At 31.9% G+C, this 21,992-nt stretch overlaps 3 protein-coding genes across 3 annotated transcripts; 2 read left to right on the forward strand and 1 right to left on the reverse strand.

Moving 5' to 3' along the window:
• The first annotated feature begins 5,104 nt into the window (after positions 1–5,104).
• Positions 5,105–6,247, forward strand: LOC130807996 (uncharacterized). Its single transcript, XM_057673428.1, has one exon. It carries the CDS (start codon positions 5,173–5,175, stop codon positions 5,872–5,874), a length of 702 nt encoding a protein of 233 aa, XP_057529411.1. The 5' UTR covers positions 5,105–5,172; the 3' UTR covers positions 5,875–6,247.
• Positions 6,248–9,993: 3,746 nt separating this feature from the next.
• On the forward strand, positions 9,994–13,197 carry LOC130807653 (protein MAINTENANCE OF MERISTEMS-like). The gene is made up of 6 exons (XM_057672947.1): positions 9,994–10,035; positions 11,378–11,494; positions 12,083–12,454; positions 12,533–12,709; positions 12,846–12,935; positions 13,036–13,197. The coding sequence occupies exons 1-6, from the start codon at positions 9,994–9,996 to the stop codon at positions 13,195–13,197; spliced, it is 960 nt and encodes a 319-aa protein (XP_057528930.1).
• A 47-nt stretch (positions 13,198–13,244) lies between these two features.
• LOC130807968 (uncharacterized) lies at positions 13,245–14,936 on the reverse strand. Its single transcript, XM_057673385.1, has 2 exons — positions 14,183–14,936; positions 13,245–14,103 (listed from the first exon to the last, which is right to left on the reverse strand). Exons 1-2 carry the CDS (start codon positions 14,808–14,810, stop codon positions 13,427–13,429), a joined length of 1,305 nt encoding a protein of 434 aa, XP_057529368.1. The 5' UTR covers positions 14,811–14,936; the 3' UTR covers positions 13,245–13,426.
• Between the last annotated feature and the right edge of the window lie 7,056 nt (positions 14,937–21,992).

Below are 21,992 nucleotides of genomic sequence, written 5' to 3' on the forward strand. Positions count from 1 at the left end.
TTTTTCTTTCTACTACCCTCACTAGATTTTCACGCGCAAAATCAGTAAAAAGAGTAGAGAAATACTACCCTCACCGATCTGGATCCGAATTGTTTTAACCAAACTCGATACAAATTCAAACTAAAATGGATCTAATCTGAAACTGAAACCGATACGGTGTGGTATTAACCCGTACTCGATTGGAGCCGTAACCGAATCGACCCGATTCAAAGCGCTAAATCACATGGAAAAACCCAAACCCGAAAATATCCGAACCCGATAAAATCCGACCCTAAAACCGACCGAATTTACAGCGCTAGATATAGGAGAAAATATCATTGCAACATCGAACACATCATGTGCATAAGGCCTACAAAGAATGAATTGATGGTCATGAATGAAGAAAAGGATTTAATATAGAAAAATACTTTTTTATTTTTTAATGATTACACTTCAATAATTTACACTATTAATTAATTTATCTCAATTTACAATTTTTTTGATATATGTAAAAAATAATTAAGTGAAATTTTAAATTTTCATTATATTAATTTTTTATAATTTTTTATCATGCACATAAAAATATTTACTATTAAAATAGTTAATTAGATTGCTTGAACCGGAAGTGCAATTATCACATCAAAATAGAGAAAGTATATAGAAAAAGTATTTCTAAAATCATAATATTATGTTTATTTTTCGCAAATACTCAAATTAAACAGTATTATGGTGAGACAAATTCTATTAAGCTATCCCAATTATGTACATTTATAGTTTATAAGTAATCACTTATAATCTTGATCACTTACGATTTTATGTGACCAATTATAACCTTAAAGTATTCCTTTTTGTAGGCTTGAAGTGAACACTTAAAGTGAACACTTTAATCTTAATTAAAGTGATCTGATCACTTTATATAGTGATCATGTATAATTTTAAAATGATTATTTTTAATCGTAAAGTGATTATTTTTAATCTTAAAGTAACAAATTAGAGAAATATACTAATTGCATTGCATGGACTCATATAAGAGGATCTCACAAAAGATTTAATGCTTACTTTTTTAATTGAGCTATTTCTTTTATTTGTTTTACTTTCGTTTATACAAAGGTTTATGTGTACTTCCACTAAAAAAAAAGGTTTATGTGTACTTTTACTCTATCTAATTGTTGCAAACTCATTAAATTTGTACTTTTATCATATTTTATCAACTTTAGTAACTCACATAATTTCACTTTCTTTATTATTAGTACTATTAATGATATTTATCTGTATAAAGACCACACATAAATTCACTTTTTTTTATTACTTTTTTACTTTTATTAATATTTTATATTAATATTCAATACAAAGAACTCCACTTGCATGCAAAAAAAAAAAATTAAAGTGAAAAACATAATATTAAAGCGGAAGGAGTAAAGAAATTTCTGCTAATAAGTGAGCGCACATAAGCATTAACTAGCATCATATGTGACTTAGATACAAAGAGATTATTTTCAATTAATTTTTGATATTAAATATTATTTGTAAATTTAAAAAAATTACGTTTAATAATTTATCATTTTTTTACTATATTTTTATATAATTATAACCGAAGACCTTTAAATTTTGATCCTATATAAAAAATAGATAAGTGGTACTCTGAATTTTGAAGTATTAAACCTTGGTTGATTTTTGGAAAATGTTTGAGGACCCATCACCAAAAATCAATACTTGAAACAAATATTCACATCATAACCAAACTTAAGAGAAGTTGATTAATTAGGTGTTGTCAATTAGATGTGTCGTACAATTAGAACGTGTGGCTGTAAAACAAAGCCTAATTACTAATTAAAAATGCATTACATCAAGATGTTTATGCATCATAACTAATTTCACAAATGGAAAGAAATAAATCAATTGATTTAGTGATAAAAGTGCTCATTTGGTTCTTCAGTTCGATTTCGAGTTAGGTTCATGTTGATGTTTACGTAACTGTCAATCTATTTTTAAAGTCAGATTAAAGTTAAATTTAATTATATAATCGGATGATTTTGAATCATCTGATTTATTTTAAGCACATTCAATATAAGTACTTGTTGTAGTTGAACTAAAAAGATTTTATCATGACAAACTTAAGCAAACGTCATTCGTATGAGGTTTTATTTACTTACTATAGAATACCCTCATCTTGAATTTTAACTATTCTTTTTCCTTCCTACAACTCAGGACAACGATTATTAGTTAGATGATATTTATAATGTTTCGAGGTAATGTTACTTGGATTTATATGCTCGTGTCCGATTAAAATACGTGTTTAAGTATGTGACGTAGAAATTTTATGAGACATATTTATTATTTTAATTGAATTACATTTAACATCTTCAACTGTCATACTTATATTCGAGTGTCAAGACTTCGATAATGAATACTTGAAATAAAATGAATAACTCATAATTTAAAGATTCAGTCCAAGTCTAACTTATTAAAAGATGAGTATAGTTACGTTGAACACAAATTACATGCAAAATCTACTTGTAATTACCACACTTAAGTAGCTGAGGAATAAACTCTCGTCATAAGTCAAACAATTTGTACTTTTGGTCCAAATTGTACTCACAGATGATTCCCTTTGTCCTACATACACAACATTCCATTACTTTAAAATACTAAATGTCTATCGCTAAGATGATGTTAAGTCGGATGTGTACGATCTTATTCTTATAGTAACAAAAATAAGTTTTCAACGACCTTGCAAACATATCTGTAACTTTTCATATGAATAAGAGTTGCACATGGTATAACACAAACGACCCATTTGGTAGGTTATAATAAACGGTGGTAATGGAAACGAAAACTAGTGTAATTTTGGTTGAAAAAACTCTTGGCTACTTTGATGGTCTTAATTATCCAACTTCAACCATCTCATTTTCTTGATAAAATTCATTTTAATAAATTACCACAGGATGAGGTGATATTAGGTGGTAATGAAAATTTGTAAATAAAAAAACTTTTTTATAATCAAAGTTTAATTACCATAGGAATGAAATAGAACTTTTAATAAAATTTTACACTATAAATTATTCTCATTACCATTATATATAGTATCACTATTTCACTGATCAAAGAGATCGTAATTACAATTCAAATACAAAACTTTGGTTCAATTGAGAATTCATAAAGTATCGAATTTCTAATTCTTTAAGTCTGCACATTCCACTAATTCAATGACAGGAAGGATCCCTATACACAAGCACAACCTTACTTTTGTAATAAAAAAAAAATTCAATTGACCTTACTATTAATAAGGTTTTCCAATAAAAAAAAAATTATCAGGAATAATACAATTTTTTGTTTATTACCCTACAATAATACTAATTTTTAATTAATTATGAATAATACCAAGTTAAGGGGGTGTTTCCCCAGAATATACTTAACATGTTAAAAATCAAACTATAGGAGATTATATGACAAAAAAAATTGGTAAATTAGTTAATAAACTAAAGTTGGTATTATTCATGGTTAATCAAAAGTTGGTATTATTATAGGAAAATTAATAAAAAATTGTATTATTCACGGTAATTTTTCAAAAAAAAAATAGCATTTCATGCATAACTAAAATAATTAATCTACCTCTGACCACTGAAATGAGACGGAGGGAGTACATTTTGAAGTAAGATGTGCACAAAACAGATTTTACGTCTTAATATTTACCTAACTTTGTAATCAAATTTGATTTGACCGGACTTTCAAATGGATTTACAATTATATAAAACCAACATAGAAACAAAACCTAATTTTAAACCAACTTGAAATTCCTAATCCGAAATCGTTTCGATAACTCGAATGAACAAGTCTCAGTTGTGGCATAGTGTTGAGAAATAAGGAGTGCCAGCTTCATCAATAAGGATGAGAAACTTGTATGATTGTATCAGAATGACTGCTTAAAATCTGCATTTGGAATTTAGCCCCTAAATTTCAGAGTCAAGTAAGAAAAATGGGAAAATAATCCATCAAACATTTGCATCTACGCGTTCCTTTTCCCGAAAGACAGCTTGATATCCCTCATCTTCTGGATGTTGGCAAAACCTTTTAAGTTATAAGTTTACACGAAGAAATGTGCTGAATTCCACTACAAGATATCATCTAAAAATCATATGACAATGGTAGAATAGACTTATATTGACAATGGGAAGAAGAACTCCAATGACTTACAAAGAAGAAAATCTAAGTCAATCACTGTGATTTGTAAATCACTGTAAAAAGACAAAACAAAAACTAATAAAATAATCGGAAAACAAAATCATTAAAGCTATAGACCTATAAATACTTGCCACCTACATGTGATACTAAATTGGTAAATCACGGTTTTTTTGCCTGGCAAACCTCCTTATAAAACGTGCACACGGTTTTTAATTCATCGATGTGGACCAAACTATTCTAACAAACAAAGCAAAGTTAAAGAGATAGAGAGATCATAACTAATTAGTATTAAGAAAGCCCAAACACAGAGCAAAACTTGTGTGGTGAAATATTGGACGAATTCTAAAGGGCGTATATGATTCAGCATTAACAGTCGTTTTAAAGATACACTCTATCACGTCTCCTCAAATGAAAGCTCTTTGAGCTAAAAGTACGTAACTCTCTGAGTATCTAGTGCTTAATTCCACTTGAAAATAAGTGGTGAATAATAAAAATTTGAATCTCGACCTTTCATCACATTAGCAAACATCAGCCTGCACTACATTGTAATCGTTACTGCAATCAGAATCGAAACCAAAATTATTTTGCACTATCAACCCAAATATGGACCTTAATTCCCAAATTAATTTCTCTAAAAATCACTGTCTCATGAATCTTGGTCCAAAATTAATGCCCAACTCCAGTCCTGTACCCTGAAAGCAACTCCACCTAAGGAAAATAACATGAAGCAACTCTAACCACAAGACCTAATGACACCTAACAATTCATATTCAACATTTTCAAGTAAATGTAAAATGCCCCACATCATATTACATACAATTCTTACATCACAAGCACCATCAGTATATAAGGGTATTTATGTCATTTCACAGATATCCCAAATGTTTTAAGCCACTATAAAAAAGACCCAAATTTGCAGGGAGTACTACCAAAGTACCAATCTTCTAAGTTCAGATAACCTCCACAAAGTTTCCCAAATTAATTGATACTAAAAATAGAAAGATATAAAAAATGTATCAGCAACAACAAAAGCTTACAAACATGCACCAAACTGCTTCCCTCTTATATAAAAATCTGATACAATTTGTAATCTCTTTGTGTGTGTTTTGTTTCATAGTTTTGCACCCTTCTTGGCTTCCCTTCATCCATTCTTTCATATCACACTTATGTACATTTTCATCCCATCTTTTTTCTCTCGCGACTGATAAGAAGTATATATTCTTGCTATGTAACGGGATTCTTGTTTTGATTGCTAAGTACCCGAGCCAAAGAATTGACACTCGTCTACCTCTATTACCTGAAACTAGTCCTGATGAGGACTTAAGTTTCGGGAAATATCAGCAGGATGTAGCCACCAATAAAGAAGTCATGATGGAAGAGGATAAAGTAGTAGATGAGAAATATGTTGTGTATCAAATCACGAATGGTGAAGAACAAGAAGAAGAAGACGTAACCAATGATGGTGATGATGAGAAGTATGAACAGGAAGAAGTCGAAGATGAGAAGTATGAACAAGAAGAAGTCGAAGATGAGAAGTATGAACAAAAAAAGGAAAAAGACGGATATGGGGAGTACGAAGAAGAGGAAGAAGAAGAAGAAGAAACGATCTCTAAGATGAGTACAGAAGAATTAAACAGAAAATTTGACGATTTCATAAGAAAAATGAAAGAAGAGCTAAGAATCGAAGCTCAAAGACAACTAATATTGGTTTGAAACAACAATAGAGAGATGAATGCCTTCTTATAGCATGGTTTTCATTTCATCTTATTGAAGGGCAAAACAAAAATACACTACAAAAGTTTAGGTCCGCTTTTTTTTTTTTTTTTTTTTTTTACATTTTTGCAAAATTTTGAGGCCTAAAAACAAGTTGTTAAACTAAAGAAAATATAATGTAAATTAATGTTATCTAATATATGAGGGTTCTAAATTTAGGATGACATGTACGGTCAAGCACCTACTTGATAGATGTTAGCATGCACTTCCTTTAATTATGTGTAGATATGTTCCTATTTTGCCAAAGATTATATACTTATAAGCACTTCATACATTCAAGTTTTCACACCAACTAAGGCCTTACATATAAATGTGTTGTAACAGAAGTCTAACTCAGTTGTAAAAACCAGAGGAAAGTTCAAAGGAGATTGAGCCTCAAAAAGCAACTATGTACTTCATAAATGGCAACAAGCAGTGTCATATGATTCTCTAATCTCCTTACGAATTGCGAATTAAAAGCGAATTATGGTTGATTTTGGGTTATCTTTAAGCCATTTTAAATAAATTGCAAATTTAAAAGGCAATTTAACTAACAAATAATGTTACACCGGCCACAAGCAAATGATACTTACAAATGGCATGCAATAGTTGTATTCCTTTAGGAATAAAATGCACTTGAATACCATGCATAAAAAACTTTCACCTCATAGGAAAGCAAATTAAGGAGCTAATAGAATAAGTATCCCTTCCTAACTCCATCGTCTCAAGGCTTGCTAACCATCATGGTCATAGGCGGAGCTAAGGGTATAGGACTCGGCCATGGCCCCACCTCAATTTTTGAATTTTTTTTATGATAATATTTATTAGGAATTTTTAATGAATTTAACCAATTGAATAATTATTGTCCAGTCTTTTGGCCCACCTTCATTTTAAGTTCCAATTTTTCCACTAATCATAGCTTAGAATTGGTTAATTTGAACCCAATTCCCATAAGATTTGTCATTCTCTTTCCCCAAATATAAATCATAGGGCTCAATCCGATCACTCAATTGATCCAAATCATTCAGTTCAAGAATCCAGATAAAAAAATTGTATCAATTAAATATAATAAACCCACATTTTAGGTGATCCCCTTAAAAAATCCACCTTTTGATTGACTTATAGGATTTATATTCAATATAGCCTATATATATATACAGGTTCATCACATACATACTTTTGTAAAGATACTCTACATAAGATATTAGATACTGATTTCTTTAGCCTTTTGAGAACTTATTGTATGTATAGACTTATCCATATTATTTTAATATGGATCAATCTAAAAAAGTAATAAAATAGTAAATAAAAATTTATGACAAACACAATTCAAATAAAAATTTATGTATAATATTTTAGTGTTAACCAATCTTATAAGGTATAAAAATAATATATTTTATTACATTTAAAAGATACAATAAGTAAAATAATTTTAAAAAAATTGCTATTTTTAGATTTACTCACATTAAAATAGTATTAATCCATACAAAGCTTATATTCATCAGTCATCCACGAACTCAATTTTCATTTGCACACCTATAAAACTTGCACTACAATGCCATCATTAAAATATATTATCAAAATGATGATAATTGTCAACCAGCTGTAAAACAAGTACTTCCTCTTTCTCCAAAATATTACCGGTTAATGGAGACATTAAAAAATGTTTCAGTTAATTATGATTATTTGTAAATTATTATAAAAATATAAAAAATTAATTAGAGAATTAAAATAAAAAAGGAGAATAAAATCATTTAAGTCCAAATCTATAAATACTTGATATCTACATGTAATTTAACAAATTGGTTAATTATGGTTATTTCCTAGCAAATGTTAAAAAATATTACAAAGTTAAAAACGTATAAAATAGTAAAATGCATGATAATTTCATAGGAACAGAAGGAGTACTATATATGTTTCACCATACACTCTTTCTGTCCCACTCATTTTACATCAATTGTTATGTTGGTCCGTCCTATTCACTTTGTGTCATTTTTATTTTTAAACAATGACCCACAAGTTTCTTTTAACTCTCTTTAATTTCATCAACATAAGTTATTTTTTCTTTTTATTTATTAACAATATCTATTTTTTTCTTAAAATTAGAATTTCTTTGTAAGTGGACAGGATAGAAGGAGTACTAAAGATATCAAACTTTTTAATTGTCGGTCAGAATAATGTTGAAAGGCATTATGGTTGAGTGAGATCAAAAATAATGGCTGCTGCTAACACGAATTATGTATGTCATTTCTTATAATTATGATCAAAAACATTAACATAAATAATTATGAAATAATTATGCTGTACGATTGAATCCCAAATTATCCGTTAAGTGACATGGCTTAGTTTAGATTCACACACACGACAACAGACAACAGACAACAGTCTTCAGAAGGAAAGACTAAAGTCATGTCCACATCAGCTCAAATTATACTAAACTGACATTTGTCCCCTTCATAGTGATTAGTGCAACAACTAATAAAAAAATATTGGAAATAATATAAGTGCTGCTATAATAAAAAAAGATATCTGGATAATTATTAAAGAAAGAAATAAATATTATCTAAAATATAAATGTAACAACATTAAAAAAAATTAAAATAGAAATATCGCAAAATTAATCGGAGCAAAAACAAAGGACGAGTATAGTCGTAAAATATAGTCCAATCATGGTGTCAAGATATTCAAAATATACATGATGGTTCATGTGAATCATTGATCAATAATGGCCAGCTTATACATTGTACGTTCGTTCTACTCAGCTCATTTCTTGTTGCTATGATTAATAGATTTTTCACAAAACTTGTATTTTTTTTGTTGGTGTGTGAGAGATACAATGCCCATCAATATGTCCTTTGTTTTTGGATCTTAGAGCGAAATATAAAAAGACTTATAAAATTTTAAGGCATAATAAATAACGTTAGACTACTTTTTTTTTACTACGTTATAAAAATACACTAATAAGTCATTATTTAGCAGAAAAATATAATTTATATCTAAACTTAATTCAAGTTAATATCAATCTTGTATATGCAAATTCTATTATGACTCTTGCGGCCTGTTTGGTGACTGACACTAAATTTTAGGAATGATAATGAAATGTTAGTGTAATTTTGGTAACAATATCTCTTGATAAAATTAACCACCATACTTATTCTCCTTCAACAAGCTTATTTTCTTCACAAAATTCATTTCAATACATTACCACTTTAACATGTGATAATAGGTAGTAATAGAAACTACTAAAAAGAGGTGGTAATTGAATAATTATAAACAAAAACTTTTTTATGGTCAAACTTTCATTACTATGTTGATAACATTATACATACTATGAAAATTTACACTACAAATCATTCTCATTACCACCAATAAGTACCATTAACCAAACCGATTGTTGACAATATAGTAATTTAAGATAAGCATACAAGTTAATTTCAAGAATTCAACCCATTATGAACAAGTTGAAATTATCACAAATTATTAAAAATAAATAAATTCTTGTATGAGATGCTCACTGTGAGTCAGTATAATATATAGGTTAAATAACTCAAATACAAATTATTAGTATATATAATATTGTTTTATTAAAAGACAATTTCTCATAAGAGAATCTATGATAATAATCATTTTATAATCATATTAATATATATGATAAGAACGAAAACATTAATATAGAGGAATACATTACTCCCTTTGTTTCTCTTAATTTGCACCTCTTTTCATTTTTGTTGTCTCACTTATTTTGCACCTTTTTCTTTTTTGGCAATGATCTCACTTTCTTTCTTTAAATCTTATCCACAAACTTATTTTCTCTTTCTATTTTTTTTTAGAATTTTTCTTTGAAAATTTCTCTCTGCACATTAACCATTCATTTCTATTATCCACTTGTTTTTTGTCTTATTTTCCAATTAAATTTTACCTTTTCGCTAAATTCCACCTAATATAAATTGGGTGCATTGGTGGGAGTATTTTCTACTCGTAAAACTCTAGATGATTTTAGTTAGATTTTGGAATGATTGGGGGACAAGAAAGGAATGATTGTTTATATAGGCAATTAGGCCTTGTGTGTTCCACAAATAAATGACTTCAGATATTCATAGGACAATCAAGGACATCATACTTGTAACACGTGGTTATTACAATGGAAAAAGGTGTGCTGATGAAGCATTAATCACTATTTTAATAACCCAATCCTTATAATTCGCCACCCTTTTTATTTTTTCGCCACCCCCTAGTAAATTACCATATTGCCCTTGGTTTTTGAAAAAATTACAATTATGCCATTAAAGCTAAAATTTTCTATATAAACCACAATCACACTAAAAATACTCTCACTACAACTAAAAACCAACATACAGAAGCAAAATTTGGGAGCAAAAATTAAGTTCAATCCGGAATTTATCAATCGAGGTAAGTTATTTGTAATTAAATTTAATCACGAAAAAAAAATAAAATTATAGGAGTCGCCCAGATCTGGGCGACTGGACCCCGGTTCAGTCGCCTAATTTTAGGCGACTGAACCGGGGTCGAGCCGCCCAGATCTGGGCGACTCCTATAATTTTTTTTTTTTATTTTTATTTATTATTAAATAAATGTTTATGTTTTGTATATATAAAAGTTTTTGTTTTTTAATTTTTTCCTTATATTTAGGAAAAATATATTTAAAGTTTGAAATTTAAAAAAAAAACCTGATTTTTATTAATAAATTAAGTTATATGTAATTAAATTTAATCACGAAAAAAAAAAAATTAAAGGAGTCGCCCAGATCTGGGCGACTCCTATAATTTATTTTTTATTTTTTTTATTTTTTCCGTATGTATTTTATTAAATTTATTATTATTAATTTAATTATTATTATTATTATTGTATTGTTATTTTTGTTAATATTAAATATATGTTAATGTTATTATTATTATTAATATTATTATTATTATTATTGTGATTGTTAATTTTGTATTATTAAATATATGTTAGTGTTGTTATTATTAATTTTATTATTGTTATTGTTATTGTTATTTTTATTTATTATTAAATATATGTTTATGTTTTGTATATATTTTTTTTAATTAAATGTTAATAATTTTTTGTTTTTTTTTTTTGTTATTTTTTTCCATATTTTATTTATGATTATTATGTATTTAGAAATATTATTATTTATAATATTGAATGAAACCGTAAAAAATTGTAGAAAATGGCTGGTAATCAAGGAAAAGGAAAGGGTTTTTTTAGGCAATTGTTGAGAGGTAATAGTTCTAGGCCTACCTTACTCAGAGGGGACCCGCATGAGAGAGGGGTCACGGGTTCTGCTAGGAGGGCTAGGCAGGAAGAGGCGGCCAGACACAGTGAGGCCCAAAGGTCGAGTACGCTGAACCAAGTGCGTACTCATTTTGATGACCAGGCTGATAGCCTCCAGAGTAGTTGGGGGGTTTATAGTGATGATGATAATGATGCTGATGATGTTCAGTTCCAAGGTCCTAAGCCTGCCCCATTGGACTGGACTATAGTTCGTGGCCCCGAAGGCAGATTTGCCCGTGGCGGCCCTAGTTCTTCCGCCGCATCTGAGCGTGCAGGAGGAAGTTTTGTCGATAATGAGCCGCCACGGGGCAGGCCCTCACAGTCCACTAACACAGACTGGTTAGTGACATCACCCCAGCCCGGGGGGCCGACAGATACGCGACTGATCCCTAGCTATGGCGGGCACATAGCTAAACTTATTTATGACGGCTCCGAGCGTACGCCTCCGATTCTGGAGTGCCGTATTAGGAAGAGACCGGTGGAGTCCATCATCGGATTGAGGGATTTGTCCGTTGAGCTAGTCGATTTTCTACCTTCCACTTCCCTCGGTCGACTACCGGTCATTATGCACTAGCACATCGACTCTGCTTTGATATCGGCGTTCGTCGAGAGGTGGCAGCCGGATACGAACACCTTTCACATGCCCTGGGGAGAGATGACGATTATGTTGCACGACGTGCAACGCATATTGGGCATTTCTATTGATGGTTCTCTGCCGGCTGAGCCTTCGGAGGCGGAGTGGGAGGTTGGTATCACCAATCTGGTCGGCGAGCCTCTGTCTGAGCTTCGACGTAAAGGTTCATTCACCAGCGGATGCATAAGCGTTGCTGAACTGATGCGGCTGTGTCATAGGACGCATGCCTTGGATACCCAGACCACAGCGTACTACATGGCTGTCATTGGCTCTACCTTGTTGGCGGATAAGACCAGGACTGGCATGCGACCTCACCCGATAGTTGTCGTCAACGACGATGAACAGGACGTGGCTTGGGGTGCGGTGACTTTGGCGTTCTTGTACAGGCAGCTCGGAATGGCATCTAGGGCTGGTTGCAAGACCATTGCTGGATGCCTCACATTGCTCCAGACATGGATCTATGAGTACTTCCCCGCTTTCCGCCCTCATCCTCGCCGAGATGATGTGCCAAACACGACTAGGGCGGAGATGTGGACGCCGAAGAAAGTAGGTCGTGAGCTGGACAGGTTGATATCATTCCGCAAGGTTCTGGACTCAATGACAGAGACTCAGGTATTTTACATTACATTTTATCATGCATGTTGTTTTTTATCTGTAGGAAATTTGTTTTTTAACTTGGCCTGTAAGCAGGTTGAATGGACTCCCTACAATTGTGGAGCTGCTGCGTTGCTGAATGAGCACCCACGCACCACAGTCATCGGGGGTATCACCTGCTTTGATGTTGTGGAGGTGTATTTGCCGGAGCGGGCATTGCGACAGATTGGGTTCGTGCAGTGTATTCCTCCAGCTCCTATGAGACCAGCCAAGGCTCTTCGACCGGCACACGGAACCTACTCCGTGACCTTTCCTTCTCCTGCTGCTGCATTTGTGGAGGCGTGGAGTAGGTTCCCCTACAGTGGCCGCCTTGTTGAGCAGGGACTTCGACGGGCTACTGTTCCTTCAGAGACTGAACCTAATTACGTTGAATGGTTCAGAGTTTGCTCGCACCCGTACATATCCCGAGACGAATTGCTGGCTTCCGGTCCTGGTCCTGGTCAGAGCAGATGTGATTACGTGAGTTTTATTATAAATTTTTTTTCAAGTTTCTTTTATTTAATGATTTAATAACGCACATTGTACTGTTGTGTTTTCAGTTCGCGAAAGAATGGGCCAGTCGATTCTCTCCAGTGGCAAGACTACCTACGCGGCTTGCGGATTTGAACTCCCGTCAACGACATGCGTTAGAAATATACCTTAATGATTGTAGAGAATTATATGATCAATGGCAAACTGATCAAGGGCAAGGCCCTGAATAGTCTGTACTGAAACTATTTTACATTATTTATTGCATTTAATTTCGTCAATGATTGCATTTAATTTACATAAATATACACACTAACCCACATCACACAAATACATGTATATTTGTCTACCAGCATTATAAATTCCTCCTATTAATCAAAGAAATAAATAAATTGTTAACAGCACACACTGTAGTATAATTATGGATTATATACAACTTTTAATGAATGTCGTGTATAAATTCTATGGAGTATCTAAATTTACAGCATCGTCAGCGGTGTTATTTGTTGGTGGGGGTGCCCCGCGTAGATTATTCCACAGCATAATCCTCGTAGTGAAATTTGTGTCAAGATCTTTCGCGAAATTGTCAGCTGCTTGTTTCCAACGTGGGTGGATCGGCGGCAGAGGGGATGAATCGTCGTTCATAAAAAGTTGAACAAAATGATTTCGATTAACCCAAAGTATATGTATTAGTTTATTTACACTTCTCGCGGCCTGTGATTTTCTTAAAGGAAGAATCAAACAGTTGTTTATTGAATCACCGTTAGCAGAACCATAAAAAGCAATGGCAATGTTAAGAAACGTTGCTGCAGAGTAGAAAGCCATCGATGCATCGAACCAGTGCATGAAAGGAGCAGGTCCATCGGTGTGTGAACCTACTCTGAATATTGACTCGTCTAGTGACTCATGAGATAGATACAAAGTTAGGTATTGCGCTCTGTTCATTTGCATTTCCATACTCATAGCACGTCTTAAAATAGGCCATGCTTCCTCGCCTCCCAGCTCTGTGACGGCAATTGCTCTAAATCCACAGTTACCATCACCTAACACATCAATCCAGTCGAACAAATAAGGAGGAAGCATGAATGGGATGTAATCAGCCCATGGAAACTGTGAGAAATCACGACCTCCTGGATCATCTACAATAAATGTAAATTAAGTTAATATAACCACAATAACAAATAATTAATGAAAAAAACTAAAAATTAATTCAATTACCGGATAAGTTGAAACTGAACTTAATTCCTACTGAAGATTGCGTCTCTCGGCCACTAGATCTGCCACTTGATCTCCCGCGGGAAGAAGATCTAGACCCTCGACCACGAGAAGATGATCGGCTATATTCAAATGAACTTTTTCTCCTTCTCATGGTTTTACTAGTGCTTGGTCTTCCCTTTCTCGGTGGACTAGCGTAAGGCTCAGGTATATCCGCACCATCTAGGTGTAATTCATATTCAAGTACCTCAGCCATTCGGCGAACAAAAGCGGGATCAGATTTAAGGACTTCATCGACCAGAGATTGAAAGTACTCTTTGTCATTGGCGTTCGCGTTTCGTACTTCTTCATTGGGTTCGTCTCCTACCTCTGTGTACCTCAAAGTACTCCAGAATTCATGAATGTCATCCAAGTACAAAGCACCATGTGATCCAATTTTTATTTGTAAATAACATGCACACGGCAATCCATGGGTTTTTAGAAGTACACAACCGCATTTGTTCAATGCAAAATCACCCAGTTCTAACATGCGGTTAAACTCATTCTGGATCTGCTCCAAGGCATAGAGAGACACGTGGCGATATAGAGGTCTAAAGAAATACTGTCGTAGCATTCTTGGTACAGAAGTCATGGATTCCTGTAGCGATTGTCGGATTTTAGCTTGTTGATTTGTGATCTGTGCGTGCGCCCTTTTGAAAAGGGTATCGAATGAGCTATTACCGCTTCCAAGGTAATACTTAAAAGACGAGTGTTGGCTTTCCACTCTGCTGATAGTATGGTTACCAAAGTGTAAACCATCATTCGTCCACGCACGCACAAATTTCTCTCTAAGTGGAATCCATGTTCCAGTCAAATACCGAACGACCCTTCGGTTCCTAACCGACCACGTACTGACGATCCCTTCCCATCTCTTTTCATATTCCCGGATTGTAGCACTTTCAACCAAGGGGTTCCATCTACTTTTCCTAAATAACTGCCCTTGTTGATTTTTCTTGCCGCCGCACAACTTGTCCACCATGTTCTCAACATCGTTGCCAATATGCCAGGTGCATAAAAAATGACGTACATCTACATTAAACAAAACAGTGAACGTAATTAAGACATTATCAATAGATATAACCACAATAATGAACTCACAAAGCGTTTTTACCTGGGAAGACGTCACGAATAGCTGCAGATAAACCTTCGTCACGATCGGTTACAATGACGCTAGGAGTCTGAGCACTGCCGAAAATATCTCTCAATCCCTGCAGCACCCACGAGTACGACACAGCCGCCTCATCTCGCATCAAACAAAACGCAACCAAGAAGTTGTGATTTGTTGGCGTCATTCCGATGACTTCACATAGTGGCCACTTTGATTTGTTCGTTTTGTACGTTGTATCTATCAACACAACATACGGCCACGTACGTATCATTTGGATTGAAGTAGGATTTGCAATTAAAAGTCTGCTCAAGTGCCCGTCATTATCCAACTCTGTCCAGACCACATAATTATGTTCTGTGGCCATATGAAGACAGTGTTGAAGGGGAGTCCTGCCCTCCATTTCATCTCTCCTTATTGATTGCCTAATATTATATATCTGATTCATACTAGCATAAAAACCAGGAAAATTATCTCTAATAGAATTCATAATAAAGGCCGGTTGCATTCCGGTTGCACTAAGCTGTCGTATGTGCTCCTGAATATCTACATTAATCCTCGCCCTTACATGACCATCTCTGTACACCAAGAACGGGTGGTTATGTTTTCCCTTTTCACCAGGACACACCCTTACCGTCCAAGGTCTTTCTCCTGGTTTACGACTACTTCCTACAATCATAAACTTACACCCACAACTCCTACTTTTAGAACCAGGTCGGGCAGCATTATCTACATTATCTACATCACCCCTAAGTTTACCATAGCGGTGACATCTTAAATAACAACTAACTCTGGAACGTCCTTCTTTCTTTTTATAAGAAGCACGTGTAAATAGAAAACCGATTGTAATTGCTATCGCATCGGCCCAACTATGTAACTCATCTATGGAGATAAATTCCCTATCCGTAACAAAGCGACCGGAGTAGTCTACGTTGTCTCCAAAATTTTCAAACTCCTGCACATTTGAAATGATATAAATTAAGTACATTAATGACTACAATAATAATATTTGGATTAATAATAACAACAACAACAACAATAATAATAATAATAATAATAATAATAATAATAATAATATTTATAATAATAATAATATTAATAAATAAATAGATAACGATAAATCAAATTAATAATGACAATAACAATAATAATTTTAATAAAAATAAAAACATTACGTTAACAAAAAAAATTTAAAAACATTTAAAATAAATAAATAATGACAAGAAAAATAATAACAATAATAATAATAGTTATAACAATAATAAATAAATAAATAATTATAACAATAATAAATAAATAAATAAATAATAGTTATAACAATAATAATAATAACAATAATAATAATAATAATAATAATAACAACAAATACAACAATAATAATAATAATTATAACAATAATAAATAAATAAATTACGTAAATTAAAATATTAAAAAATTTAAAAAATAAAAATATCAACAATAAAAATTAAAATAATGACAACAACAATAATAATAATACTAACAATAATTATAATAATAATTTAAAAATACATTAATACGTAAATTTTAAAAAAAAAAAAAAAAAATAGCAGTCGCACAGATCTGGGCGACTGAACCATGGTCCAGTCGCACAAAACTGGGCGACTGAACCATGGTTCAGTCGCCCAGTTTTGTGCGACTGGACCACGGTTCAGTCGCCCAGATTTGTGCGACTGGACCACGGTTCAGTCGCCCAGATTTGTGCGACTTGACCATGGTTCAGTCGCCCAGATTTGTGCGACTTGTTTTTTTTTTTTTTTTTTTTTTCTTCGAACGGCAATTTTACGTACCGCATCCGACTCATAGTCGCTTTCGTTAGCCATATTCAACCAACTACGCCTTACAACTTCTTTAACACTTTTTAGAGAGATAGTACCAGTTTTTAGTGAGATATTACCGTGTTTCAATTCGTATTTCAAACGCATCTCAGAGTTCGATATATATAGACAAATCATCCTCATTAAATTCTTAATAGTGTTATTAAGCGTGATTTACATTTATTAAGCGTGATTTACATTTATTAATTATTTTTTAACTCCAATGGCATTTTTGTAATTCTTTTAAATCCAGGGGCAATTAAGTAATTTTGGAAGGGGGTGGCGAAAAAATGAAAAGGGGTGGCGAAAAATAGCAACTCCCTTTTAATAATCCCTACGTCAAAAAAATTTTATGTACAAATTAAGGGTAAATAAAAAAATAAAAATGGTAAAAACATATATTTTAGAAAAAAAAAAAGAAATGTACAATAAAGATAAATTAATAAGATAAATATATCGATAAAATAAAGAGTCGTCAATAATAGAAATAGAACAACTTTATTACTTCTAAAACATACTCTCTTCATTCCACAAGACTTACTATATTTTAATAGTAACAATATTCACCTTCAATTTTGTTGTGGTAATTCGACTCATGCATAAGAAATAATAGTTATATAGGATCATACATCTTACAATTTAATTTTTTAATATGTAATTTTCATTATTTTTTAATTAAAATAAAGATATTTAATATTAAAAACCTACATTATATTGCATGTAAAAAGAAATATAGCAAATATTAAATAAGAGAGGAAATACTAAAAACAAAAATAATCAAAGTTTTTTGGAGGGAGAGAGTAACACTTAAATGGATATATAATTCATGCCAAAAGGAGTATAGATGATTTAAGAGAATTTGCAATAAGTATAAAATGTTGTTTTATTATTTTAAATAAATTATAAATTACAATTTATGACTTTTGTGAATTACAGTTTTGATATTTATTTTTTGCAAAATATTGTCAATCAAAGTATCAAAGTCCACAACTTTCATGCCAAATTACAGAATTTCAATCACGTAAACTAAAATTGCGGCCACTAAAATGGTCGAAATTAAGTAATTTGGCCTGGTGTTGTAAAATATGATATTTTGATTGACAATATTTCGCAAAAAATAAATATTGAGGATGTAGTTTGCAAAACTCTTAAACTTAATGCTGTAATTTGCAAATTATTCTATTATGTTATTATTTTTTTTTCAGATAATAAGACAAAATATCTAAATATAAGGATGTTATAAAAGGAAATATTAAATATACGGCTTCTCTCTTGAGAGATCGTCTTTTCTAAAGACGGTTCTCAAAAACCCAGCCCATTATGTTAATTTTAAAAAAAACTGACGCGCGCGTGTAAGTGTACTGTGAAATATCACATAATAGATATTTGGAGTTATGACATTTATTTGGGGTTATAACATGATATATTTGGTGTTATAGCAGCATATAGTCGAAGATTATAACATAATTTATTTGGGGTTATAACATAATATATTTGAAGTTATAACAAAATATATATATATATATATATATATATATATATATATATATATATATATATATATATATATATATATATATATATATATATATATATATATATATATATATATATATATATATATATATATATATATATATATATATATATATATATATATATAGTTGGGTATATAATGGTCGGTGTTTGAGGGTATAGTATTTTTATAACACCAAATATATTATGTTATAACCCCAAATGTATGTTGTTATAACTCCATATATATTATATTATTACTTTAAATATACATTGTTACAACTCTAAATATATTGTGTTATAACCCCAAAAAAATTATGTTATAACTACAATTATATGTTGTTATAACCCCATATATATTATGTTATAACCTCAAATATATATATATTGTTATAACTTTAAATATATTATGTTATAATCCAAAATAAATTATGTTATAAACCCCAAATAAATGTTGTTATAACTCCAAATATATTTTGTGACATTTCACATTACAGTTACACGCGCGCGTCAGATTTTTTTTTTTTTTTTTAAATTAACATAATGGGCTGGGCTTTGAGAATCGTCTTTACAAAAGACAGTCTCAAGTTAGAATTATTGTTAAATAATAGAAGAGAATTGATGATATAAGCATATGGTATCTTTATGAGGTAACTCTTTCAAAAATCCAGTCGGAACAAATACTTATTTTCGTAAGAGTTACCCCATAAGGATAATACTGACGTCCATTTTTTGAAAAGATATCATTATGATGGGTAAAAACAATGTTAAAAATCTTTTTCGGTTTACGTGTTGGAATATAGGCGAATAAGTACTTGTTTTGACCGAATTTCTAAAAGAGTGACCCATAAGGGTAACTGCGACATCCGTTTTTTGAAAAATCATCGTTATGATGGGTAAAAATGATTTTAAATATCTTTTTCGGTTTACGTGTCGGGATATAGGTGAATAAATTCTTGTTTTGATCGAATTTCCGAAAGAGTTACCCCATAAGGATAATCGCGACGTCCTTTTTTGAAAAGATATCATTACGATGGTTAAAAATGATGTTAAAAATCTTTTCCAGTTATGTGTCGGAGTTAAGTAATTGTTTTGACCGAATTTCTAAAAGAGTTACCCCATAAGGAAAATTGCGACGTCCGTTTTTTGAAAAATCATCGTTATGATGGGTAAAAATGACGTATCTTTTTCGATTTACGTATCGAAAAATAGGCAAATACGTACTTGTATCGACTGGATTTTCAAAAGAGTTAAGGGTAATTGCGACGTCCGTTTTTTAAAAAATATCGTTATGATGGGTAAAAATGATGTCAAATATCTTTTTTTTTAATTTATGTGTTTTAATTTTTATTTATTAAAAATGCGAGGACCAATGGAATACTGCTACATAGACAGCTTAACCTCTCAAATTGGTCAAACCCTCAAACTTAACGGTCAAGTCACGGTTTCTGTTAAGTGATAGTCATTTGCAGAGAAATATATTATATTAGGTAGTTTTTGCAAAAAAAAATACATAAGATAATTTTTTGCAAATAGACCTATAAATAAAATAATTTCCTATAATTTTTCCTAACTAAATTGTTAATAACAATGACATTATCCATTTTAATATGTCATCCCTCAGTGGCAGATCCAGAACAAAAGAAGTGATGTCAATTAAGATAAAAAAAACTACAATTACCAATGAATAAATTAAGGCAAAACACACTTCATGGGTTTCAAACCCTATTTACTCATGTGGAAGACAATACATTAACCAACTCATCTAGGGGAGTGAGATTCGAACCTGTGAACTCTTGTCACTAGGGGTGTAAGTAATTTGGTGAAAAACCGAACACCGAAGTAAACCAAATCGAATAAGTAATTTGGTTTGACTATATTTTAAATTTGGTTTGGTTTGGACTAAACTTTAATTATAATTCGGTGTTCGATTTGGACTCGGTTTAGGGTCCAATAAAACCGAAAAAACGAAAAAACCAAAATGTTAGGGTTCAATTTGGATTATAAATATTATGATTTGGATTTGGACTGAAAATATCAAAACCGAATTTTATTCGGTTTGATTTGAAATTGTATCGAATGCAAATCAAAAACCAAACTTTCACCCCTACTTGTCATATTAACTTTTGTTAACATGTTAAGAAACCAACTTAATTGAAAAATTTACATGTACCACTTGATTTTATTTTGTATTTAGTAATATCAGTTGACCTCAATCAGTACATTATACATCCTCCCATGGTCACCCTACCTACAGTTTGAAATCTAATCAATTTACACATAGTCTGTGCGGATGCTGTGGCCTACCGAAATTTACATGATTGCTATGCATTTAAGGGCCAAGTCCAAAGAACTCAATCATAAGGGCGAAACTAAATATGGCTTTCCCACCACTTCCAACAAGACGCCACAAACAGTACTGCCTCAAATGTATGATGACAAGAGAAAATTGGGAAAGGCCAGATGGTTGTATTGTACATAATTCCAAGGACCCTAAACACGCCATTCACTTAACAATAAGTTACAAGAAAGAAAATTTGTCATCAAAACCCTATTTTATGTGCTAGGAAGTTCTCGATGAGACTAAAAGGTAAATTCTACAGAGTTGTTCTTAGGCTAGCATTGTTGTATGGGACAAAGTATTGGCCCATTAAGAAAATTCAAGAGCAAAAGATGGAAGTAACAGAGATGCGAATGTTGAGATGGGTGTGCGGTAACACAGTGATGGATCAAATCAAGAACCAAGAGTTTAGAGAGAAGTTAGACATCGCCCCATTATCTGCTAAGATGAGTGAAAATAGGTTAAGATAGTTTGAAAATGTTCAAAGAAAGACAGTCGACTCTCCCGTCAGAAGGATAGAAAACATCTTAGTAGAGGGTAAGAGAAGTCGAGAAAGACCTAAAAAATCGTGGGTTGAGCAAATTAAATACGATTTAAGTGAGTTGCGCCCCTCCGCGGACCTGACTAAGGATAGAAATAGTTAGAGACGACAAATCTATATTTCAGACTACTAAAAGTTTCTATAAGTGCCTTCTTGCCATATTGGCTAGTTGCTTCTTACTTTTTTGTATATACGCATCGTATTTATTATATTGTCTCAGACATAATTTAGTCAATGTTGTTTTTCTATTCCTCCTTATGCAAGGTTTTTAATTTTTAAAGGTAAAATTGATCACATTCTTCGAGTCCTGTCTTTGTAGGGATTAAGGGTATAAATTACCTGTTACCGTCCCTCATTCAGATTCTATTTTCGAGTGGGATATTGAGTTGATAATAATGATGAATTTACAACTAAGAACATCAATTTAAATAAATATT

This window comes from Amaranthus tricolor, chromosome 3 (genome assembly GCF_026212465.1).
Source record: "Amaranthus tricolor cultivar Red isolate AtriRed21 chromosome 3, ASM2621246v1, whole genome shotgun sequence".
NCBI classification, from domain to species: domain Eukaryota; kingdom Viridiplantae; phylum Streptophyta; class Magnoliopsida; order Caryophyllales; family Amaranthaceae; genus Amaranthus; species Amaranthus tricolor.

Bases quoted from the DNA above. Each gene is read 5' to 3' on its own strand.
- LOC130807996 (XM_057673428.1), top strand. From the start codon at position 5,173: ATGTATCAGCAACAACAAAAGCTTACAAACATGCACCAAACTGCTTCC.
- LOC130807653 (XM_057672947.1), top strand. From the start codon at position 9,994: ATGACTTCAGATATTCATAGGACAATCAAGGACATCATACTT. The intron at 12,455-12,532 runs GTATTTTACATT...GCCTGTAAGCAG, and splicing joins ACTCAATGACAGAGACTCAG to GTTGAATGGACTCCCTACAA. The intron at 12,936-13,035 runs GTCAGAGCAGAT...TTGTGTTTTCAG, and splicing joins GGCTTCCGGTCCTGGTCCTG to TTCGCGAAAGAATGGGCCAG.
- LOC130807968 (XM_057673385.1), bottom strand. From the start codon at position 14,810: ATGACTTCTGTACCAAGAATGCTACGACAGTATTTCTTTAGACCTCTA. The intron at 14,104-14,182 runs GTAATTGAATTA...CATTTATTGTAG, and splicing joins GTTCAGTTTCAACTTATCCG to ATGATCCAGGAGGTCGTGAT.